The sequence below is a fragment of the Ciconia boyciana genome, chromosome 1, assembly GCF_034638445.1.
Source record: "Ciconia boyciana chromosome 1, ASM3463844v1, whole genome shotgun sequence".
Lineage (NCBI taxonomy): Eukaryota > Metazoa > Chordata > Aves > Ciconiiformes > Ciconiidae > Ciconia > Ciconia boyciana.
Genome location: NC_132934.1, coordinates 63,678,369 through 63,704,313, shown reverse-complemented (window position 1 = coordinate 63,704,313; position 25,945 = coordinate 63,678,369). Strand labels below are relative to the sequence as shown.

Sequence of the window (25,945 nt, the reverse complement as noted above, 5' to 3'; positions counted from 1 at the left end):
CAGCCAAGGTGGGGTGGAAAAGGCACTTGATCACACACAAGGAGGAAAAGGGAGAGCTTTGGGGAAAAAAGCTGCAGTTGGTGACCTTATACCAGGGGTCTTCATTTTAATAAAGAGTCTCATATAGTTCATGACAGATAGAATTAGGGACCATGCAAGTATCCTGTAGTTATGTTTGTGTTTGTATTTTTCACTACCTTTTTTTTTCCCCCCAATGCCCCAGGGAGCCATCTTGAAGACCTCATAAACACGAGATTTCATTTTCTAATGCTATTTCATTTCCTGGATGGAGGACCTGCCACAAGAAGACCAGACCTCAAATTATAATAGCGCTATAAATAACTCCCTAAGGCAAAAGAAAAAAAGAAAGCCTTTGAAAGACAACCGCAAATGCAAAAATGGAGATGTTTGGGTTCTTGCAGAACCAGACTAAGCAGCTTTAGTTAGGACATCATTAATTTAGTGAAAAGTTTTTTTGGGTTTCCCTGTTTATCTCTGTGCGCTGTTTACTTACAAACCGCTATCTCAAAAGTCCTCTGAGGTCTTTTGCTTGAGCTTAATTTTCTACAGTGTTTTGGTGCCTTTTGGCCTGTTTTTAGAGCCTGCTAGAAAATGGAGTTTCCAGGTAAAATTGAAAACAATCCAACAAACTGACTAAAACAAATACAATCACGAATTGAGTAAAAATAGTCTGAAAATGCAATTTTTTCTTCTTTCTGGATGAAGTCGTTTTATTTCAGCAGACCCAGACTGTCTGCCTGCTTTCCACTGGAAATCTGTGCGGAATTGGCACATCGACTAGAATAAAAACATTCCCGAGGAATCGGCATGTTCTGTCAAAACATTTGAACAGCTCCCGTCTCCCGTAGCACAGCGCTGCTGCGGAGCCGGCAAAGGGAGCTCTGCCACACGGCGGTGCCGGCTTCCCCTCCAACCTCCCGTCTTGAATCCACCTTTTTGCATAATTACGGGCAAAGTGCTTCAGGTTAAATTATATTTAGTTGTGGTGGGAGCAGAGAAGGAGGTTTGTGAGAGCCTTTTGCACCACGGTGTGACCCATGTGAGGGTTGTCCTTTCTCTGTTCCCACTAAGACTGTGTTGTCTATGTGAGGAAAAGTCAGGAAGGTGAGGCTGTAGGACCCCAGTATCTCCCTATAGCAGCCTGGGTCAATGTACCGGCCAGGGACAGCTGGGCTGGCAAAGCTGAGCTCCAGGAGAAGTCCTGCTGCGCAGGGACAGGATTCCCCCTTGACAGGTGCCTCTGTGCCATGCATCTTGTGGCTGCATGACTCTCTGCTACGCGTGAGCTCAACCTCCAACAGCAAAGTTCAATCTCTGTGTTGTGGAGTAATGAGAATTTTTTTCTTTTTTAATGACTTAATTAATTTTAAAAAAAAGAAAGAAAGAAAATTGTAATCTTTGGCTAGAAGAAGATACACAGCAATTACAGAATGTAACTAAGCAAAGTGTGATTGGCCTCAACCTTTGCAGCAGGACACTGATTACTTTACTTTTGCTAAGTAGTACCTTAGTTCTCTAGCACTGAAATGAAGGGGGTCTTGCTGGTAGGCTCTACTCGGTATGAATGAGAGTGGTAAAATCAGGCCTGCAGCCAATTTACCAGAGGTGCTGTCTGTCTGTTATTGAGACCAATTGCTTAGGAATGTAATTGTATCATTCTTGTTACCAAAATTGATATCCCCTGACTGACCGCAGCTAAATGAGGTTTTATTTTTGCAGAATTTCTGGGCTGTTGCATGATAAGGCATTGTGGTGGACAGCATGCAGTCAGTGATTTGAAACAAATGAATTTTTTCTTCATATTTGAAACAGTGATGTGTATTAAGCAGTGCTTTACTGTGCTGATGAACTAGCAGATGGTGTCCTTTAAGGCTGCACATGTGACAGTACCCTGTTGGAATGAGTATCGTACCTCCTTCTCTAAGCCCCGTCCAGCAGAAAAATCCTCTATAAAATAACATAAAAGTAAACAAGGTGAGAAGGCAAGCAGCCCTGCATATGTGCTTATCTTATACACCGTGGCACAGGCCCACATAGCAATTCAGAGCCATTTTGATAAAAGTGGCATCATTGAGAAATGTGATGGAAGAGAATGATCCGTGCCACGCAGAGCAAGGAGGGCAGAGGTGGCTTATAAACCAGCCCTAGCTCTGCTTGGGTTAGTGGCAGCACAGCAATCTTACAGGGGGTGGGCTGTGAATGTGCATTCCTAACTCTATTACTTATCCCCTGGGCCAGAAGGGCCAGATGTGTTGCATAGACAACATATTTAATCTGTGAATGATCATTCCTGATGGATCCCCTCCAGCCAGTCCAAAAGTTACATTACTGGGCCCCAGTCCACTTCACGTAGAAAGACAAGACCACCCAATCTGGTGCCTTTAGGGAAGGGAGAAGGTGGAATTACTGTGATTACTACGGTTAATAATTTTACATTTTATGCAAGCAGTTGTACCCTCTATGGCCAAAATGCTTATATACTGGTGTCTAACCCAAGGCAGCTAAAGCCACTCTGTGGCACCTAAAAGCGTAACCATATGATTCTTATAGGAGTTAACAGGTGGTGTTACTTTCAAACGTTGCTATAACTCCTTTTCTTTTATTTAGTTATGCAAAGTCTAGCATGCTGCACTTGTAAATTTTGGCCTGAGCATAAACCATGCTGAAAAAATATGGTCACCTCTGGGACTGAGGCAAAGGCAATTTACACACTATGGCCATATGGGAGGGGAAAACCTGTTAAAATCCTTCTATAGACAATTAAGGCAAATATATGTTAAAAGGCTCTGAGACCTTGCACAATGACGAGCACATGTCTTCCTAGGAGAGGTAACAGGCTGAAACAACAGTGTCAGAAGCCTCTTAATATATTATATTACTGTCTTGCAAAGACCTGAAACCCAGACTTTGGGTGGTGCAGTGGCACAGACTTACCACTGTCCTAATACAGGAGCAGTCACTTGATTTGCCAAAAGCTTATCATCTGCAGAGGCAGACCTGGAAGAAGGGAAGTGTTCTTGCAGTTTTATGGGCAAGGAAACTAAGGGCTGTGGCTATAACAGTTTTGCTTCACCACCCGTTGAGACCAATGGCCAAGTGCCCGCTGTCTTCGCTGGGCACAGGAGCAGGTAGCAAGTGACTCCGCCAAGCTTGCGCAGAAAGAGGAGGTGGTGGCAAGGCATTTGCATCCAATGGGCTCTGGCTCAGTGCTGCAATTGCTGCTGCCTTCTCAGAGCCTCCTGTTGCTGCAGAAAAAGTTTTTATTACATGGAGGAGGATAGTGCCTCAAAACATTCCCACTGGAATAAATACGCATCTTAAGTCGAGACTTCAAACACAACTTGCTTTTCTACTACTTCTGTAGTCAGCCTGGTAATTTTTGTTTGGCTTAGGAAAAATAGGAATAAGTGTTAAATTCATGCTTTAAAGATTGCCTCTCTTCAGAGAAATTTGTTATCCTTTTTCTCATTTTCAACAAGGAAAACTTGCTTTTGCAGCAGAGATTTTGACATTAAGTGTCTTGATAGAATAATAGGCGTGAGATGGATTGCAATCTATTGCCTCAAGACTTTGCCAATCATAAACTAAAATCAGTTAATGCATTGAGTTAAATCTTGCTATATTGTGCAATGTGCTAGTAGTATTAAAAAAATCAATCCAGAAAATATATTGATTATATTATCTCCATAGCAACAAACAATAACGGGATAATGTTAGCTTAATAATTGTGCTTTGTGAAAACCTTTCAGAATAATTACTGCATTGTGGTCTTTTCACAATGTGGAATGCAATAACGCTTCTTCCTTGACTGCAGTCACCATCAGCACTGCGTCAAGAGATGCTGTTTTTGTGTGCATGCATATGTATTCATGGGTAATTTTGCTCCGGGTGAAACAATTTAGAAGACTATTTTGGGATCCATTTTTAAATGGTCAAGACCACAAATTGGCAATTGTTTTCTATGTGGTTTGTTTTCTCCCACCTCGTCTGACAACTGGCTACTGTAAAAAGAGGCCGTTGACATTCCTTCTCCTGCATCTTTCTTTACAAGGCACAAAGATTTTGGCATGTCACAAAACTAAATGTCCAGCTAGTGTGTTAAGGATTTGGGGGAGAGAGGACCTCTACTCTAAAGACAGTGCTTTAAAGCTGTTCCTTTAATTGAGTTTAATCTATCATCCTCGGATATGACCAGCTGAGATATATGCCTGTATTTTGGAGGACCTGATTCTCTTGTGCATCCTCCATTGTCCTATAAATAACCTGGGGTTGTTATGAATAAATAAATACATAAATATATCTATATTCTTACATATAAGTACAGGGGTGTGTATAACATTTTTAGCTTGAAATTTTATCAGGAGAGTCAGAGGAATAGATATATACAGTCTTCATCTGATCTTGCTTTTATTTTTACTTCCAGATCAACCCTGTAATTTTGATCTTGAATTAAAAAGAGGTGTTGACCCAAATCTATGATGGAGAGGCCAAGTTTTTAGGGTGGTCAAAAAACCCCAGTTTAATCCCTGAAGTTTAAGCAACCCCTAAACTGTCCTGTCTCTATGAAAGCCCTCAGGGAGCTGGCAGTAGATCAGGAGTCCATTCACCTTCTGGTCATGCCACTATTTCCTGACGTACCTGTTGTGCAAGGGCTGGGTTTAGAGATCAGCCAGCAGAGAGTAGGCTGCTGCCAGATCTTGCACTGGCAGGAGACTCTCCATAGCTTTCGTAGAGTGCCCCGTACTATCCCCAGTGGTATGGTGGAAAGCCCCTTTACTTCCCAGGACATGAGTGGATGCCACGTTCTCCAACGGGCACTCCTCCAGCCCTTTTCCTGTGGAACAAACACTGATGTCAGACAGGCTAAACTTTCAGCACCACTTCTTAACAGTGCATCACATTATTTTGATTCTTACTTCTGGACAGAATTTGTCCTTCAAATGACCCATAATTTGATTTCTTACTGTTTACCAGACAAGGGTCCCCTTCAGGAAAAAGCCCCTGCTTTGGAACTACTGTTTACAATATGTGACCATCTTGGAGCCAGGAATGTGCAAACCCTCAACTCTGTAGGTGGTGGTACTTTGGTACCGTATCCGTAAGAAATGCAGTACAGTGCAAGTGCTGACAGTTTTCCATTTGAGATGATGTCTTCATAAGGAGCTTGATCGTGCCGTTGTCCCCTACCGTTGTTTTCCTCTATAGTCCATCCAGGTTGTTGCTTTATGGGGAGGGTGTGATGGAAGAGTTGTTTTCTGTCCCAGGCAGTGGTTACTTTCTGCCAGTGGCCTAATCCCCTAGGAATGTGGTTAATTCACAGGGAGAGGGAGGGGCAGTGGTTGCTCTCAACTTCATGCCTTGTGCCAAAGCATCTAGTTCTGTATAGCCGTGTACTGAATGAGGGTGCCAAACCTCTTTCTCCTTTTCTGGGTGCAGATGAATGCAGTTATGAAAGGACAGCTAAATGCATCGGTTCCTCTGGAAAATATCTGGTATTTGCAGGTGTGTAGCATCATTCATTTAAAAAAAAAAAAAAAAAAGCCCAGATGGATTGACAAGGTGCTTTTTCTGATGCTGCTGCAGTGTCCAGCCCTGGCTGGTGATCTAGAAATTGAACTGAATGGCTGACATGAGTCAATTCAATCCCCACCTCCAAAACCAAGCTCTTCTCTCTGCAAGATTGTCACAGTTGAAGCTATGACTGTGCTTTTGCTTGGCACCCCCTGTGCTCGTCCTGGGTGCTGGCCAGTGGCCTTGCTGATCCCTAGAGCTGTTCCAAATTCTTGTTCCACTGCAGCCTCCCATTTAGTTTCCTTGTGCTGTCTATCTCAGCTCCTACTGCTCTCCGTGAGCCTCTCTCCACCCCACACAGGGGTTTGCACTGTGTGTTTCTGTCTGTCTCCTTCATAGTCCCTTGTTCCAGGGAGGCCTGATACGGCTTTCTAGACTGTCTGTTTTCCGTGCTTGGATCCTACCAGCTACCACATGGGTGGCTTGGGTCTTAAACAGTGTTTGGCTCCAGGACAGAACATGAAGAGTAACCTACCTTGTGAAAACAAGGAGATTTTGTTGGAATAATTATTTTAAGCTAGGCAAAGAGTCAACTGCTTGGTGTGATGTGGCTGTTGGGGCTACAGCTTGTCTTATTCCTGAAGGGATAAAACTATTTTCTTCTGCATCAGATCTCACAACACATTTCTGTCTGTAGTGGTTTAGAGTAGGTCTGTCCTACCTGGTGGACTGTCGGTCTGGGAGCAGGATGAAGCACACCGAGTGTTTGTTCAGATGGCTAGGGTGAAGATGCCTGTAGCTCAGCAGCCACGTGCCCCCTCGTGCCCTGCTGAATGTATGGGCTCACCTCAAGGCTTCTGTGTGTCAAGCTGATTTGTCTGCCCTTAACCTTGTGGCTTTTACAGAGGTGCCATGTGATAGATGGTAGTAAAAAGGGACCTGTTGTGCCTATGCCTGTCCTGTCCATGCTACAGATAGCAGCATGCTCTGTTCTGCATCAGAGGCCAGTACAATCTATAGGGACATTTTTCTCCTTTCATGCTTGAGAGCCTGCATCCATACAAGGTTGGAATTAGACAAGAGGAAGCTGGGCTTGTCCAGCTATGTTAAAATACAGAAATAGTCCTAGTATCTTTCAGTAATGCATTAAGTGGCATGATTAATGTCTGTCACATGTAATGCTCTTTCCAGGACTCTTCCCTTGGTGGAGTACTCTGCGTGCAGCGTAGTGCTTTGATTTGGGCACTGTTTTGTGTCTTAGTGTCATCAGGATAAAAGATCAAAATTTGCGAGCTGAACACAGATGGAGTTTGTGATAATCTTTAGTTCTTTCAGATGTATGTTTCATAGTTTCAAACTTGGTGGTCACAGATAATTAAGTGGCATTGATTTTATAATCAGTTCATAAACAATGGTAGAGACCCTTAGCACTATACAAGGGAAATGCCTCTGAGGAGGCCAAGATGTTATCACCCACTGAATCAGTAATGTTGCTTCCTGAAGCTGAGGTTTTCTTGAAACCCACCTGTCTAAATAGTATCCACTTAGGAGCTAGTGAGTTAAAGCAATATGAGGTAGCCCAGAGTTTGCATCAGAAAAGAAAGCTTAAACACTGTCGTCCTAATTCTGTAGGTGAAGATGCAAGATTTGCACATGGACATGTCATTTTTCCAGTACTTATTTCAAAGTCTGTTTGCACTCTATGGCACCTAAGAGAGGCTATTTTACAATGGGATTGGTTAATACCTTTTATACTTAAAAGTGACATTTTCATAATCTGAAGGAATCTGCTGTTGATGGATCTGAGAAGGAGGGGGACACTCTTCAGAAGCGGAGAAACTCCTTGGGGAAAAAAAAGGTCCCCGTCTCCCTTTCTTGGGAAAGAAGTCAACTTTCATTTCTCCAGATGCCAATTTTTGCCCCCCAAACCAGTGCTGTGTTGTCAGAGTACTCCTGAAATGTTTGTTTTCCTTAGACTTATCTAGCATGTCTGTCTGTCCTACAAGAAGTTGTTTCAATTTCTTTAAATTATGCAATTACTGCTTTGCTTCCCTTAAGGGAGGCCAGCAAAGAAAAGTAATAAAATTCATTCACCATTAGTAAGATGTGCTGAATGCTTATGCTAATCCATCTGAGAGACATTGAGCACACAGTGAAAATATACATTGCAATGTTCTTCTGTTGCACAATGAATTCCCTCCTATAGAAAGCACTGTAATGCTCTGCTTTCCTGTTGTAATTTGAGGATGTGGTAATATTAAGAAAGGCAACAAAGATGGTTAGCGATCCAGTGGAATTACATACAAGAAGAGATTCTGTAGGAGAGAATTACACTCAGCTTGGAAAGAAGACAACTTAGAAGAGATTTAGTGGAAATTACATAGTCTCGTAAAAAAAAAATCCATCATTCCTTTCTCTTTTTTCTAGTTTCTTGACTTATTATAAATATATGTTTATCACAGGATCAGAAATTGCAGTGAGTCTGTAAGACCTCATATGGAGCCTTTCATGAACACACATTGCACAAATTGTATTTCTCTTTGTACATGTCTTCATAATGACATGTTTTCTGTTTTTGATAAAGGTTCCTAGAAGCCTGAATAGGTGTCTTCTGTGACATTTACTATTAAGTAAAATAAGGGCCTAGCAGGTTTAAGTGTTATCTAGACAATAGTCCTAATAAAAATAGTAAGGTTGCAATTATAGCTCTACAGCAGATATAAACAAGGTCTAAGCTAATGGCAGGCAACTTCCAAATAGATAAAAAGAAATATTATTTTAGCCAGTGTAATCAGTCTGGAGAATTCATCATTGCAAAAATCATGGAGTCGAATACAGCAGCTAGAATAATTTGAGAGTCTGGATAATTTTATGACTAATTACATTTGTAGCTATGCATATTATGATAAGAGTAATTGAATCTTAAGCTAACAGTTGGGTGAGGAAGAAACCTCCCTCTATTTAAAGCATTTTAGAGTTAACCATGTATGTAGGGTTGTATTCCTCTTGCCTTTCTCCGAAGCCTCAGGCATGTGATATGTCTGAAAGCTCAGAAATAGATCGAATTTGTTGATATTCCTATCTCATATACTGTCTGTGTTTCTGTGGCAGAGAAGGAATGGTTTTGTAAGATACCAAGAAGGAGGACTGAGAAACCTGCAACTTGTCTCTGGCTCTACCATTGACTTCTTGTGTGGCATTTGGCAAATTGCTTAATCTTGTGTACTTCTAACTCCCCAGCTGTGACAGATGGGCACTTACCATCCCAGAGATGTTGTGGAAATGAAGTTTGTAAAGTGAAATGAGATTGAAAATAGAAAGACAAAAAGAAAGCGAGACTTTCATTGCAGTATGCCAAATTAATGTCTGAGGCCATACCTCTATGGGAATGCTTTGGAAAGTTAAGGTGAATCAACTAGAAGTGTAAATGCAGTGTGCACCTATGAATGTGCAGTACATCTTTTCCACTAAAGAAGAGTCTCTCTTATTCTGGAAGTGTGTATCACCTCGAGGGGCTGGCGTAGATGGGCTGGGTTATTCATCCTACACTCCCTTTTTTCTAAGTATCCACATCTTATCTCCTGTGCCTCAAAACCCTCCTTGGGGTTCTTGCCCTGCTATTCTGACTGGGAGGCTGTTCTAAAATCTTACTACTTTGATAGTCAATAACTTTCATCTAATGTCTAGCAACATTTATCCGTGGCCAGTTTATATTCATTTGATCTTTTAGTAACGTAGGCCTTTATATTAAATAGATGTTTTCCCTCCCTGATGATTACTCCCAGTACATTTATAGACAGCAAGCATGTCTCCTCCCTTTGGTCTGCTAAAATGAAACTTTGGTTTGCTAAAATGAACTCTCCTAATTACTACTTGTAAGACAGGCCTCCTGTTGGATCCTTGTAACCCTTTTCTCCACTCATTCAATTTTTAATTCATTCCTTTTGAACGTGGCTCATCAGATTTACATGCAGCATTCCAGAGAAAGCGTATCCCAGATATTCTACATTTGTAGTTTCCATCATACTTGTTGTTCATCATTATCCTGTGGTTGATGTGTCCATCCAGGTTTTTCCCTTCTCTGTCATTTTCAAACAATAATCTACTACTGCAGAAATTCTTGTCGGTAACATAGTCCCTCTAAGGGCATACAGCTTTGCCTTCAACTAAAGACTCTCCTCTGTTGCAGGTGTTCAGGTTCTTTAAGTCATCCAGTTCTTCTGATATGACAATCTCAATCTCTCTGCCTGCTAAGGAAAGAATCTGTCTTTCAACCCGGAATCATGAATGTGCTTCACTGAAGTCTGTCTGCTTTTTGTGCCAAAGTCAGTCCTCAAAACACTGAACAAGGTTTGTCCCAAGACTGAGACCCTTGAGAAGTCTATGGGTTTCCTCCTTTCATGCCTGTACTTTTTCTTTCAACTCAGTCCATACGCATTTCCCTACAGCTTGCGTGTTTACTGTCTCTTGATTTTTATCCCGATCTTCATCCTTTTGGGCGTGATGACTGTTCACCTGCTACCAGACCAAATGCATTACTGAAGTCTGTGTACATCTTCCATGGTTTCCTCACCTAGAAAATGTGTTACCTTCCCAAAGAAAGATAACATGCTGTGTATCCCATTTCCCATTCCTCTGACCCTCTTTCCTTTAGGTATTTGCTGTGAAGGAGGGTGCCAAGTTGTTACCTGTGGGCCAGAAGTGGTGCCTGAGGGACTGTTAACTGGCTGCAGCTGCTCCGTCCAGCCATGCCACTTACACAGTGCTGGTGCTTACGACTCCAATGTTAAAAAAACATATGGTGAGGTTTGTGAGAAAATCTGAGGACTGTGTGTGTTCCATGCACTGGGAAATCTTGCATGCTATTGAGGTCAGGCTTGCAATTGTGTGTTTGCTTGCTTGACTTCCCTTCCCTCCCGCCGACTCTTCAGTTACCAGCCTATTGGAATCAGCCATTAACCTGGTTAATGGGGAGAGACAGCAAATACCAGAAAGGATGATGTGCTTTTCTTAATTCCCTCTTGGAAACCTGACTGTTTTAAACTGTAAATGTCTCAAGCAAAGGCTGAAAAAGGTCCAAAACATGTCTTGCTTTTGTAATGCAGGCACACCCAGGGAGAGGAGAATGAGCTGAGGCTGTTTTCTCCTCTAGGACTTCACTGGGAAGTGATCTTCGGGGGTGAAAGAGTAGTGCCCTGCCAAAACTGCCCAGGTGGCTTCAAGCTGGCTGTGTGCAGGCTTTGGGGTGGTGAATCGGCATCACTGAATCATATTGTGCCATCTGATCCTTTGGGGTGATGTGATCCATTGAGGTGATTTTTCAATGCCATCTGATCCTTTGGGTGATACGACTTGATCCCAAGAGCCTCTGCCTTCTCTGACCAGGGCAGGTGATGGACAGCAGGAGAAGAGGGTGATGAAGGGCATGGGGTAAGGGCAGAGCAAAAGGGAGAGCTCATGCAAGAGAGAAAACAACCATCTTTCAGGGAAGGACCAGTGTCTCCAAACGGTGATACAACAGCTCCTTGTTCCAGACTGCAAGGGCTAATACAGCACACAGAAATAAACCTGCCCACTTAGTTTTTATTAAAGACCTGAAAAGGTAGAAGGAAAAAATTTACAATTTGTTTGGTATTTAGTTCAGGTAATTTTTTTTAATTGTGTAATGAGAACACATTGTCCAAATTTTCATATGCAGATTCAATTACTGTTCAGTTAATTAGCCTTTACAGATGAGGATTAACTTAATTACATAACACTAACCTCTCTTAATAACTATTAAGGGTGGGAAGGCTGCTTTTAATAAATTTGGAAGGGCTATATGTGTTTTTTAAAATCTGAAATGGCATACACATAAATTAAACCAAATTACACACAGAGGACAGCCATTAAGGGTAACGATCAAAGGAAACAAACTATGTACACGGCTCGGAATCAGGCTGGTTAGAAGTTCATGCTGTTTTCTTCTTCTTGTCTGCTGGCATCCTAGTGTTTTCACGAGGATTACTACTGGAGATGATGTACAGTCTGGGGTCATTCCTTCAAAGTGGGCTGCAGTCTGATACAAGGTTGCTTTAATTAAATGTTAGCTTGTATTAAAAAAAAAATAAATTTGGGTACTAGGTTATTAGCAGTTGGGTTTTCTTCCAGGTGGTCTAAGGGAAAAAGACATGTGAAGCCCTTTGAATACTAAAAATCTGATCCATAAATGTCATTCATTGTCATTATGTACCATAAATACCTGTATAGATTTTTGTTTCTTGATATGAGGTGTGCACTCAAACAATGATGCTTTGGTTATTAATATCATAGTGAAACAGAACATCAGGGTGACATCAGAACAACAGAACATCACTACAGGGTTGTGAGGGTGGAGTGTATATGGGACTAGTGATGGGATGTGGCATCTTTGGCTTCTGAGTCACAGGTTTGAATCCAGGCTGTTTTGGTAAGTGACTGACATCAGGTAATGTGTGATGCTTTTCAGAAAGTGTCAACAAAAGAAGCCTTTTTCCCTTGACTGTTCTTGCACGGGTAACGTTTCCCACTTGCAATGGATTTTGATGGGCACACCACATTGCTCTCCACACAGCTCAGTAGCATTCAGTACACTACAAAATTCAAGGGCTACCTTCATGCATTCTGGAAGTCACTTTTCTGGAGTCCAAATTTTGAGCTACTGTCAGGAGCGTGCATCTGCTGGATCCCTACTGTGTGGCCCCCTTCAAACCATTTTATCTAGTGACCCGTAAGGACTATAGCTAAGTTCATAAACCACGTGATTTGTTTTCCAGCTGCAGCAAGCTGAAATGTTACAAAGCATCCTCCATGCAGTCTGGGTCATTTTAAGCTTGAGCTTAAGCTTAAAGTCACCTAAGTCCCCATTTGCAGCCATGAGATCTGCGGGTATTGAGCAACTAATAAGAATAGGTTGGATATGCCTCATGTTAGACACCCCAAAAATCGAAATGCATGGTACTACTGTCTTTTTCTGAAAACTTTGGCTTAGTGCCTACACCTATTTTCAGCAAGGAGGGAAGATGACATTGCCGCAGATTTTTCCTTGCTGTGAGGAGCTAGCAAGGTGAATATGCAACAAGGAGGAAATTGCTGAAGGATCCATCTTGCAGTGGCAGAATCTATTGAAAAAAGGAAAGGGGATACTTGAGCCAACAGAGTCCTTTCTGAAGCCCTTTCATGTATGTGCTCCTCAGGCTGAAGTCTCAACGTTTGATATCTCAAGATAGATGGTTGGTAACAGCCAGACTTGGCTCTGTCTGATGCAGACCCAAATCTTTTTACCTTCCATAGGGGTTGCACCTGTATCCCTGAGAGCAGGATTTGGCCTTGTGAGTGGTTCTACCCACAGATACAGCTGATGATACACGCTCAGAGGAAGGGGGGAATGCAAATTCCCTGTAGGGAGGCAACCGCCAGCCATGTAAACAAAGAAGCCTTCTGGGTGTGCAGCAGTCAGCCCACTTGAGCTGCTGTTTCCATGGTGTACCAGATGCTGTAAAATATGCTTTCTTCAGGGGAAGAAGCTTTTCATACTCCTGCATTATCTTGTTTGATAATGGGCTGTCATCAGGCTGGTACCTCACTGTAGGGGCCACATGCAGCAAGTCCCCCCTGCCCCAACCCTTTTCTGAGTTGTTGTTGATGACAGTTCATATTCTGCAGCTTCCAAACAAAGAAAAAGCTATGTGATTTTTCTGACTTGGACCAGCATTACCGACTATGCTTTTACACTTCATTGTTATGAGTGACTGTTTAATGTGCCACAGTTCCTCCTGATGCACATGGTGTCATCTCGTAATACCATGCGTTGTTTTGCTTTCCAGTTTCCTTCTGTTTTCCTAAAAAATCAGAATACATACGTTTCCATTTTTCCCTGATTATCCCCTTCCTAACCCCCACATTGCTTCATTATAGCTCCTGTCTTATGGCTGTTTAAGCCACTGGGTACGTGTCAGCAGGCACCTTTTCTGAGTTCGCTTCCTCTCCTTGTGTTTACCCACTGGGTGATCTTGAGTCAAAGAGAGGTCTCTACCTCTATTTTCTTGTAAAACCGTTGCTGCTGGTGGGCAGGTGCTTAGTTATCCTGTAGGTACTAAATACAATTGCAATTATAAACCTGGACAAACCTGCAATAATGAGCCTTGGAGCAGATCGACCTCAGCTAGTGTGAATAAGTTACCAAAAGCACTTACGAGGCTTGCTGTGCTTCAAACATGACTCATAGGAGGAGGAGGATGTTTTCAAGGTACCTGTCTACTGGAAGCCGTGTTCAGGGATGATGCTGCAAAACTGGCAGAGCTATGCGGACGTGGCATATCCCCTCACTGTGTACTGAGACCATCACAGGTTCATTGGCCTTCTTCATGGCTATGGAGAAGAAACACAGGTGCCTTCATATGACCCTAACTTCCTCCAGCTGAAAGGCGTGCCTTGGCTTGGAAGGGATGCACACACACATTCCCTCTGCCTTGCCCATGCTCCGGCCACCGCAGCCTCGCAGGGCTCTGTGCGTGCTGTTTGCTTGTCTTTCCCAGGCAGCCCAATGAGACCTGCTCCTGGGTGCTCACCATGCCCGTGAAGGGGGCCAGGAGAGCAGTGGGTCCTGGGGGTGGATGGCGGAGGCAGGCAGTGGTGTGTATGTGTGTGCAGGAGTGCAGGACATGAGAAAGTGTCCCGGAGCGTAGAGAACAAGCGTTTTTCTTACTCCCAAGGATGCTTTGTCACAGTCTCTCCCAGATACTTTTCAACTCCTTCTCTCCCCCCCATCTTGCAGGCTTGTACTTCTCAGTTTGGGGAAGAAAAACTAAGTGTGGTTAATTTTAAGCCAGTGCAATCATTTAGGAGACCTGGAGGTGGAAAACCAGTTATTGGTTAACAGGCTTGATTTGAAATGTGTTCTGCCTGACCCCTCTCCTGTAGTGAGCCAGGAGCAGCGCTTCCAAGAAGCCAGCTTTCTGGAAGGCTTTTTCACTGAATCAGTTAAAGCCTAGGCTTCTTGGAAATGTTAATATCCTGCTGGCTCGCTGGAATGCAGCTGGTGGATACAGCAAGTGCAATACCTATGTGCGTGCTCGCAATCCAAAGCAAAACTTAGCCGGCAAGGTTCAGGCTGTAGTTTGGGATGTCCTCATTGAAGGCTCAGGCTAGGAGGAAAGTGAGCGGGAGGGCGGACCTGATGCAGCATCATCTCACAGGACTGGAAGTCCCTCTGCCCCATGCAACCCACACCTTTGCGATACAGCAGTGCTTTGCTCCCCGGGTTCGACTCTGCCCGCTAACCTCGAGCAGTGCCCTGTGTTGCGCTGGTGCCTCAGCGTGGCTGTAAATGTCGGCTGTGTTTACGCAGGTTGGAGTCACTCTCCCAGGCAAAGCGGTCAGAGTGCACCGATGAGCTGAGCCTGCTTTATGCAGTCTTAGATGGCTGCCTGGAGAATAGCACTGGGGGGAATTTGGCCCCAGGATTTCCCCTTGCATCGGCAGGGGAAGGCAGTAGGCAACCTTTGTAATGCTGAAATCATAGCAATTGCAGGCTGAAATCCTGCTACTGCTGAAGTATCGCTATAGCAAAATGCAGGTCGGTGTGAATGCGTATGTACCTTTTCCCCTCCCTCGGTGTCTGCAGATAAAAGCCTTTTTGAGTTAGCTGTATGTATTTGTGGTATCACAAAGGCTTTGTCCACCTTAGTATCTGTGTGCTAATGGATGAGGCTTTTCAGCTTACCTTAGTAGTAAAGTATTTTTCAGGTGAGAATATATATTTTTTCAGGCAATCATCTAAACCACCTCTTTCATAATTTTCTCTTCAGTGTGTTTTCTTACACACCATCCAGTGCTTTAGCTTTTTGTAGCTTAAGGAAAACCTAAAGGCCTTGCTTTAACCTGGAGACATATTGTCATGTAGAATAAACATATTGCAAGTCCAGGATTAAAAAAAAAAAAAGGCACAACTCTATTAAGACTAAAAACCAATTGAAGGGCTCTATAAGAGGAGGACTGTAGGTGGTGGCACGTGCTTTGCTAATTTGGGTGATAAGTTAGCACCCAAGGGTGATAAGTAGGATAACTACTTTTGATTACCAGATTTTCTTTTGCTTAGTGTGGTAAAATGCTCCCAAAGCATACGCACATTACATGGTCTTGTTTATTTATGTCTGCGGTTAATGTATTTACAATAGATCATATTGTTCTAGCTAATATTCTGCAGTATGTCATAAAAAATAAGAAAGATTCAATATGAGGCATAAGTATTCTACTTTGAATTTTATCTGAAGAATGAAGATAGATCACAATAGTCTTTCCTGAATTAATATAAATGCAGATTAATGCAGTCAAATGTGTTATTTTTCCATAGACAAGTTACAAACACAATGCAGTACGATTCTCAAATATTGCAGCTTTGTTAAAACAGATTTTTTTATATTCACTTTTGGGGATACATTTTGCACACCTTCTTTCAGATTAATCAATTTGAATTCATTTAGGACACTAACAATTTAGTATAGTGGCAGGTTTATTTAGATAAATGAATACCAATTTTCATCAATTATGAAAATGAAACACAGTAAAAATTCTAAACGTTTGTTAAAATAAATCTGCTTATTATTCTGCAGAGTGTCCCAGGTGACTGCCTCGTGCTAAACTCCAACTTTGCAGGTTTGGGGGTTTTTTTAATAATACAACTAAAACCAAAACAAGACAAGCTTTCCACGTTCCCTGTGTTTCTCTTGTGTGTAGTAAGTCATATACTTATTCTGTTGTTAATTTCTCTGTCAGTTTTTCCATCCACACACGTATCAGAAAAAAATTATGAGTCAGGACACCAATCATGAAATTAGTTTAAAAAAAAAATAATCACAACATGGTAACATATTTTGTAGTGTAAAACCCTGATGAGAACATGTTGCATGGCTTTCCAGGTCTTTTTTTGGGGTTGGGATTTTTTTTCAGTCATCATTTCTAGACTCTGCTGTCACAGATGGACAATGAGAGAAAGGTGAGGTTATGAGTTAATACTGTGGTTCTCCTAGTTGAGGTTCAAAGCTTTGGTATGAATGTTAGCAAGACTGTGTAATAGAGCTTCTGTTAAGTACTGTTCTAAAATACTTTGTTATTTTTCTTTTATCCAGGGTTTCTGGGAAAACCACACAAAACTCATAACAGAGTATGGACCTGTTTGTGGGTAAGCTTAGCAGTGCCATCAACTTTCTTCTTTTCTGGCTCTTGCTGTTTGGGTTTGTTGGGTGGGAGAGGGGAAAATGCCAAGATAAGATATTCATCAAAATGCGGATTGCGGTGTTTCAGTCTGGGGGACAGAGGTGGAGGTTGTTTGATTACATGCAGAAAGTAACCTTGGCTTATTTTAGTTCAGCATTTGGTGTAGGACTTCATTCTTCTCTTTCTAATTTTAATTATGCACATAAAGTTTAGTCTTTTTCAGAACTGTACAAAGCTACCAGCCTTCAATATTCTCTTTTCATCTGCATATTCTTTATACTTACAGTGAACAGTGGAAATAATCATTTATCGTCTTAAAAACCCCCTCAGTTTATGAAATAGTATGAATTTGGTTCAGCTGTTGCTATCGATATTTATGCAAAATTCCTAAACTTAAAATACAATGAAGTACAGATTAGAAATGAGGCATTCCTCTCTCTATAGCTCAGCTGTGCTATCTTAGTTTATTAGGAGTAAAGAGGGTTTAAGCAGTATATCCCTTCGTACAAGCCCTTCCACATTTCTGGGAATGTAATTTCTGTTCCAAGAACTACTTTTCAGTTGTCATCATTTTAAGTGGAAATGCAGTTATTTCATGGTAGCTTCTATTGTTATGGTCAGTTGGTGTTTCTAGCGTAAGTATTATTTCAATATATAAGTATGAAGCAATATCCACAAAGTACAAACAATGTCAAATTTTCTTCCTGTGTTCTGAAAGGGGTTTAAGACACTTGTAAGGGAGCATATATGAATGTATGTGTGCATATTTGATCATAAATGATATAAATATGCTTTGTATGCTCTTCCAGGAAAAAAGCTCTATCAGAAAGAAGTCAGGCTCAGCCATATGAAGCATTTGATGCTCCAGTCACAGCCGCCTTGTGGCATTTATGCTCAGCCCTAAGGACAAAGTGCTGCAAGAAGTGATGGAAATAATGAATTCCAAGGGTTAGGTACTTGTCTAAGAGGAAATAATACAGTGTCTTGGCTGGCCAGGAATGGAGAAAGATATTCATTAACACTGTGGCACTTTGTATGTTGTGTAACAAATGGAAAATGACTGAGGCTTATTATCTCCATGACCTTTGGTGTGATGCCCTTAAATGACAATAATGTAAGAACACTGGCATTCATTCCTTGGTATATTTCCCTCTTTATTAATATCATGCCTATTTTTTTCTAAGCTGAATTTGAGACAAGTTGCTGTTCAGTCGTCTGTCTGCTCGCTCGGCCAGGCACAGGCTATGTCATCGGAGAAAGAGATGTATAATTACAGTGTGTGAGCGGATAGATAGAAAGTTTCATTTTTCTGATCTGTGCACAGCTGTTAGGGAATGAAACCTCTGTGAGACTTGCATGGGCTGCAAAGCTGGATAATGGTGGTAGTGGTCAGCCAGGACAGTTCTGCCTCTTTGGGATCCTGTAGGTAGGAAGAGTGAGCAAACTGAGCATAACTACGTTCCATTTATTGCATGCATGAAAAACTCAATTTGAGAGGAATCTAGGAGGCTGGCAGAGAAAAAAATGCTGCTTTTTGATATCTCCCAGGAAAACAAAACTGGGCTCAAACATTGCTGTGCTCGAGGTAAGCTTTATTTGTAGTTGAAGGAGGATGTTTTAAAACCTGGCTTGTGAGCTGCTGTTCAATAAGTGTGGTATGTGTCGGGGGGTATTTATCACGGTCCTGTCAACTAAAGAAATTCCTTCTCCTTCCCTGTGCGTCTTCTGTGTGATTCTTTCTGTGGTTCTTTGAAATAGGCAATAAATGGTAGGTGTGTTTATGTGTATGGTCCCAGTAAAGTATTGGATCTGTCAGTTGGAAGAAGATGTGGAATTTTGCTTTTTCCAGATTGAAAACTGCTTTCCAATAAGCATAAAGAGCAATGATCTTTATTTCTACGGTGGTGAAGTGAGTTGAATACAAATCTTTGGAACTGAAGCCTTTTTTTCTTTCTAAGGTCACTTGAATAGTCTGAATGATACCATCACAACTGTTTTCTTTTGTGTGTGAATTGGTTTCCTTGACAACAGGATGTCAAATCAACTTTTCAGCTTTAATCAAGTCAAAACAATATATCCCTTCCATTCCAAAAGGCCTCAAGTCGTAGAGAATTATTTCAAGTAAGGCTTTTGTAGGTCACAAAAGCATTTTTTTTTCTTCGCTCCCGTGTGCAGATCCAAAGGAGAGGTGATGGTATTACTCTTTTATAGAGAGAGACAATGCAAATAGTCTTCCGTTGTGTGTGCTGTGAAAACTGTCTGTTTTCATACAGAGGTGGCCCAAGATGGAGGCCAAGGCAGAAACAAACGGCTCTGATTTGGTGCAAAAGCAGAGTCAGAGTATTTCTGTTCAATGGGGGAATCCAAGCCACTGACGACTTTTGAAGAGATCCTGCAACAGAGTGGTAGTCTTTGGTTCAGCTATAGTTTGGAGTACCTTCTATAAAAATACCTCCTCTAAAATATGTGTGCTGGTTCTCCATAACAAAAAGAAAAAGTGAAAAATATCCTATTTGGAAAGCAATGTACTGATACATGTTAAGATTTGTCTTGAATATTCTCCTTTTTATGGTAAAGAGTTTTGCAGAAAAGTAGTCCTGGTTTCTGTGGAAATTAGTAACTTATGTCACTTGTTTTTTGGATGAACTTTGATGTTTTGATAATTTTTTTTCACCCCCACCATATCCAATTGTTCCATTTCAATTGTAGGTTATGGCTACTGATTGGAAATAGGTGGTAAGAGCAGAGAGAGAAACAAAGAGCTTCTGGGTTGAAGAGGAGAAATAAAGGGGGAGGGTATATTTTATGGAATCAGAAAAGGAACTGCTACAACATGAGCAAAGCTGTAGAGGCAGTGAGTTAATTTTACTTTATATACACACTTTGTATGCATTTGACCACTCTACTGTGATTGCATCATTATGACTTTACAGCACTGTAAGCATGTATGGCTAATTCGGAGTTGGAGAATAGTGCCAAAATAAGTAATATATTCTTGGCCCAACCACACACTACCAGTGAAGGAACAGAAAATACGATACAGCCCCAAGTGGGCAGGTGATTGCCGCTGGGATGAATGAACCTATTCTGCCTTCAACTGTAGCAATGCATTTGGATGTGGGGAAGAGTGTAGGAGTTCATAACATAGACCTCACTGTGTATAGTCAAAGAGTAAGAACAGAAGATTAAAATTCATGCAATTTGTAGGGTGACACTCTTTTTTCACGTCCTTTTGCATCTGAAACAGCTTGCAGCAGGTCAAACCTTATTCTTACTCTTCCTTCACTTGAACTCTCAACTTCAACCTGCTGTGAGAAGTCTGAACAACTATGTAGTAGAACAAGTGCTAAAGATGACAAGAACAAAGTAAGGCAGAGATGAAGAGATAGGTCTAGGAGTAGCAAGAGAATGGAGTTTGCATTAAACCACCTCTAGAAAGCAGAAGAAAATTGGGGTGTTTGAGCTCAGGGTTGTCAGGATGTGAACTGCCAAAGAGAGGCAACAAGCTCAAAATCTTAATTTTCTAATGGGGGGAGGAATTAATGAGAATATTTCTGACAAGATCCAGTTGTAAACCATTCTCAATCCCTAATAAAACCACTAGCAGCAAACTGCATCTACCCATGCTGAGCCTCTGCTGGGCTCCAGCATAAGCACACCAGGATCAGCACAGTACGACAGAAAGCATGTCAAGGTGCAGGCACTCCCGAAGCATCTTGTGAAAACACAGATGTGAATGGAGCTCCGTTTCCATATAAAGAGTATCTTGTTTTGCAGTGGGTTACTTCAGCGCATTTTTAAGTAATACACAGAAAGCGACTTAAAATAGGACAGGCGATTTTTCTTAAGGTGTCTATGGGATTACTCAATGTCTGATCTGTGGGTGGTGGTTTTGTTTTTTTTTTCTTAAAGACTTCCTAATATTCCTTAAATGATTTCCTAATGAGTCATTATTGGAACAAAGATCAATCCTGGTCACTTAAATGATTGGGTGGTTTAAAGGATTAGGATAGATCATGGAGCCAGTCACTAACTTGAAATGTGTCCAGGGGTGAGTTGTGATTGTAAGCTATGCTGGCAGCTGACAGCTTTTCAGAAGTCTATGCAGCCAGAGTTGGTTGTGTCTTAACGCTTGACTTCTCCTCTCCCAAAAAAATGTTGCTGCAGATGGCACTAGTTAGCATTTCTGCAGATAAGTCCATAATCAAACAGTTGTGGACAAGAAACAGGCTTTTCGCATGCTGCTCCTGGCCTCTGCATCAGGGCTTAGGCACACTGGTTGGTCACTGTGGAGGTTTGGGGCTTTCCCCTTTTGTGGACAGAAGAGGGACATGCATTTCTGGGATTAAGGCATCTGGAACTTTTCTCAAAGCCTTATCCTTCCTTCTGCCCTCCTCAAACACCTCGGGGCAAACCTAAGGTGGATAGGGGCAGGATCTCCTCCTTCAGCGAACAGCTGATATCTTCATCATGCAGTTAATTTAGCTGAAGAAACAGTGTCTTTATTGCCATTTTAATTTCACAAACTTTTTTTTAACCTCTCTGTTTCTAGCCTTATTCTGCTTTATGTGGAAAGAGTAATCCCAGGACAGGTATTCTCATCTTTGTCTCTGAAGGCTCATGTAAAGAAATAATTTAGTTTTATGAAACAATCTTATCCTGTTTGATTTCCTCTTTTGCACTGGGGGTCTAATGGACTTACTACCTCTCCTGTGGTCCTTCCTTTATTTTGATATTTTAAACAATTTACTTTTCATATTTCAGCTAGAGAAAATCATACCTGGGCAAGGATAGAGGGGAGGGAAGAAAAACAAGCTTCCTATTTCTGATCTATAGCTCTTCATAATCTCTGTTTCACATTTAACCTGATAAAGATTTTTGGTAGCCTCACTTGTCTGGATTTTTGGTTTTTTGTTTTCTTAAAGAGCTATCTACGTTTTTCACCAGAGTCAAGTCTTTCGTATTCCATCAAGATTTATTTTTTTCTCACTGTGTTTCCTCATTTATGTGTTGTGATAAGGTCCTTTGACTCTATAGGATCGTTGATCAGCCCCAGGATTGCTATTGTGAATTAGAGTTATCTCTTTTTCCTTTAAATACCTGCAAATTGTGGATATGGTACAGCAGAACTGTTAACATGTGCCTAACTTTAAGCACATGAGTAATCCCATTAAAGTCAACGGTATTACTCAACATGCTTCAAGTTATGCAGAAGTTTATCTACCTTGCTGAATCAGGGCCATAAAAGAAACAATTGCATTTGTGCCTGAAAAATATTTTTACTGCTGTTGGTACACATAAACACCTAGGTTTATTGTAGCTGAAAGAAGTTAATGGGGAGAAAAATATTTCTTCCCACTCCCCACCCTCTCTTTTGACAGCATTTTGCATGTAGACAATTTTATTGCTCCTCTGTGTAATGTGCTAGCCATTCTCTCTGAAATGGAAAAGATTATCTCAAAAAACTGACTGAATAGGAGAATCTTAACATTCTTAAATTAAACTTTCAGACCCCTTCCTTCTCTTTTTTTTAATTAATGATTTCAGAATTTGTTAATAGTAACCTATTTTTTAAAAGTTGTCTTTTAAAAAAGAACCAAACCCAACAATATTTCTGGCAGAAATCTAGTGTCACGGTACAATGCTACATCTCCATCTTACTCCCCACACTTAACCAGAATTAGGTATTGGTTATAGTTAGTTCCAATGGTTAAATCAAGCTGCTGGAACAAATCCTGAGAGTTACTTATGGGTATATCATCACCAGTTTCTCTTCTCTCTAGAGCTAATTGGTCTTAAAAACATAGCCTTTTATGGGACTGATGCCTAAAGATTTACCCAAAAGGTGGCATACCACACTGTTTTGAGAATTGGAGTCTAGTGTTATTGTTACAGTTGTAATAGTTTTTGTGGGCTGCCTGATCATTAAGGAGTATTTTACGTTCTGCGTACAGAGACCTGTGGGATGCAGTTTATAGGCACAATTTATGGTAAATTAGTTGACTAGTTTAATTCTGGCGTGTTTCAAATGTACTTAGGTCTCTGGAACATCGCAAATTGATGCTTAGTGTACTAGTAACGTTGAAGGTATTCATTAATGAGGTCTTCTTAGCCATGGACAAATCTTATGTGTGGACTATGACCTCCCATGAGAACCATGCAACCATGAGCTTGTCTACTCTGTGATGGCTGTTGATTTGTTACTGTAGCCTCTTGCTGTGCCGGTCAGGTCCAGGGACGCTTGTATTCTACGTAGTCACAGACAGAGACTCAAAGGCCCACTGAAATGTCACAGTCCCAGCTCTCAGCGCAGGCAAAGCCATTTGGATGGAAATGTTTGATGCAAGTGGTAAAATCCTCTGCGTGCAAAGCTCTCTGTCTCTGCTCTGAGACTCCAGACGTTGCCCTGGGGTGGCTGAGCTGCAGGCATGTGCTCACTGCTGCGCTTTTTCCAAGTTTCTTTCCTCCATCCATGACTGCTCCATGACTCTACTGCAGCTGTTCAAGCCAATGTAAGTCAAAGACCTGATGTAATCTTTTACACCTCTGGAAAGAGAGTGTGAAATCAAACCAAATGAGACAGACAACATTTTATATGTTCTTGGCATGGCAGCAAAGGACAGTGCCTGTCACCTGCACCATGTTCCTGATGCTTGTTTCTGTACTCATGGCGTGCGCAAACTGCTGTGGTTGTAGCTTCAGCAAATTAGTGTTTGCGTAGAGGGAAATCCCCTGGTTGGTACGGCTCTGCTGAGATGGCGTTGGCCAGACGCAGAAAGGCTCTGTGAGATTGGCCAGAACGGTGTCAGCTCCTAAGATTGACGAGGGAAGCAGAGAGCAGCAGGCCCTTGTACCATATCTTAGCATTTGAGGAACCTGATTAAATCTTGGTCTGCTTCTGCATGTGCAGGTAGAGCAGCTTTGGCTAGCAGGAGGTTTCACCTCCGTTTGCTCCCGGGGAGGCGTTGCTTTGTTCCCCTGTTTCCTTGCACATTGGTGGTGCAGCACTTAGCTGTTAAAGCGTAGTCCTTGTGAGCTCCAGGTTAAGATTATTTGAAAACTGAAGTTTCTTTTGAAAACATGCTGCCTGAGGGGCATTTTACACCTAATATACAGCACAGGTGATCTTTGATCTGTACTGCCTGCTTCTTAGCTAATTAATGCTTAAAATCATCGTTTTAAAGGGCTTGGGATGGGACTGCTAAACAGATTGCCTCTTCTTATCATGTAACACCATCATGATCAGCACCTGCATACCAGACTGTGTCATCCTAATTCAAGGCAGGGGGAGAAAATATTCTGAGTGAACCCCACAGTTATAAAAACTAGTTTCCTAGGCTTAATTTCACCTTGATCTACCCTCTTCACCATCTACCAGAGCCTGCATTTGTTAATCTTCTTAACAGGCTGTAAAGCCCACCTTGTAATTTTTTCCCCCTCTCCACCATTTAGGAAGAAGCAGGCTGAGGCAGCTCTTTTAAAAGACTGAAAAATCTGAGGCATTATTTCAGTATACCAATCCTACTAGAAAGTATGGGTAAACAGCAGTATTGTAGATTTTGCTGTGCATATTAAATGCTTTCATTAGCATTTCCTACAGCACCCAGAAGTATTGATGCAAACCTGAAGTGGATACATACAATATGTAATGTTCAGTAGCTATTAATGGTCTCTGGCTTCACCCACTATTTTTCTGATTATGAACTGGTGTTCCCAGTGCCATGCATGGTAATTTTTAAATGAAGTTCCTGAATCGTTTCCCCCCCACTCTACACAGAGGGAGGAAAATGCATCATCTCTCCCAATGTGTGTGCTTGTCCCCTTCCCTTTTTTGCCAGCCTTTGAAGCAGATCAACTTTAAACTAATGCTGCAACTCAGGAGCTCCTCCTGCCCTCCTTGGTCGCGCAACACTTCACAGGCAAGTCAGGTTACTGCGTCTCCAGGTGACTCCCTACTGCCAGTTTACCCTTCTTTGTGGCAGCCCAAAGAAATCCAAAAGCAGCTTGTGACTGCTTTCTCATGTGCAATGAGAAGCATCAAGCAAAAGGGATTTCCCTTCCCCACATATCCCCGCTGGGGGCTGGAGAAGAAAGATGCGGAGAAGAAACTGCAAATCAGCAGCCCGTTGCATGTCCCTGTTCTCCACAAGCCCCAGCACAGGCTGGAGCATCCGTGGCTCTGTCCCCTCCTCATGCCCACTTGCTAGGAGCTCCAGGATGCAGATACTGGTTAGACTCTGTGTCCCCATGCTGGGGAGTCCTTAGACAAGACCTCATGGGGCCTCTGCCCCTTAGGACACCAGTGCATTGCACAGGAATGGATTGGGGATGTTCTTATTTAGTTTCTTAGAAATAGTTATATTTTCATCTTTGCAGATGACCACACTTTGCTAGGTATCTATGGAGGTGCTTCCCATCAATTGCTGCCTGTTGTCCTTCAATGATGCCACCACTTTGTTGGCTCTGGGGTTTGTTCTGTTTTTTCTTTTTACATTGACAACCTTGCCTTGTGGACTCTGTATTCATGCTTCTTGCTGTAATTTCCCCCCCTCTAAATATTTGCTCTGGCTTTGTTTCTTTCTCTTACTTCTCTCCATCCTCTTCAGCTCTATACTATCTTTTCTCCATGCTCTAATTTTTATTCCTCCCTGTTTTTCTTATCCATGTTGAGCTGAAAACAGTAACGTGACCTGACAATTTTTACGTCATTCCAAGGTTTTTATGTACTTCCATAAATCTCTTCATTACTTTTTTATTGTTTTGTCATATATAGGTTTTAGTTTTTCCTCTACCTTATTAGTCTGGGGATCAATTTTAGTCTACTATGTTTTATTAGTAGTAAGGGGAGCAAAATATCTCCTTTTTCTTTGTTGGTTTGGCACCATCTTCAAATTACCCTTTTTCTCTGTTCGACTACCTCTCTTCTTTCCCTGGAGAGTCTACTTTATGTCAGACCTTCTGCTGGTAGTGAACTGGGTATGATTTCATCAGGCAACAGGCAAAAGTATACCCCACTGCAGAGGGAAAAGTTGTTTTCAGCTGTTATTCTATTTATTTTTTTTCTAGCTTGGGGAGCATGGAATGAGCTGAGCCACCATTACCCTGGGGATTGTTGAATCTTTCTTTCCTTCCATTAAATTTGGTGGCTAAACCTGAAGGCTTGTCTTGAAGGAGGATT

At 41.8% G+C, this 25,945-nt stretch overlaps 1 protein-coding gene across 5 annotated transcripts in view; it reads left to right on the top strand.

Annotated features, from left to right (window-relative positions):
* The window catches only part of TBXAS1 (thromboxane A synthase 1), a 248,046-nt gene that overhangs the window by 78,039 nt on the left and 144,062 nt on the right, over positions 1-25,945 (top strand). For all 5 annotated transcript variants that reach the window (XM_072871750.1, XM_072871751.1, XM_072871749.1 and 2 more), the window contains one exon: positions 16,680-16,732. In XM_072871750.1, the coding sequence (XP_072727851.1) occupies positions 16,680-16,732 (53 nt within the window). The remainder of the gene's footprint in view (positions 1-16,679; positions 16,733-25,945) is intronic.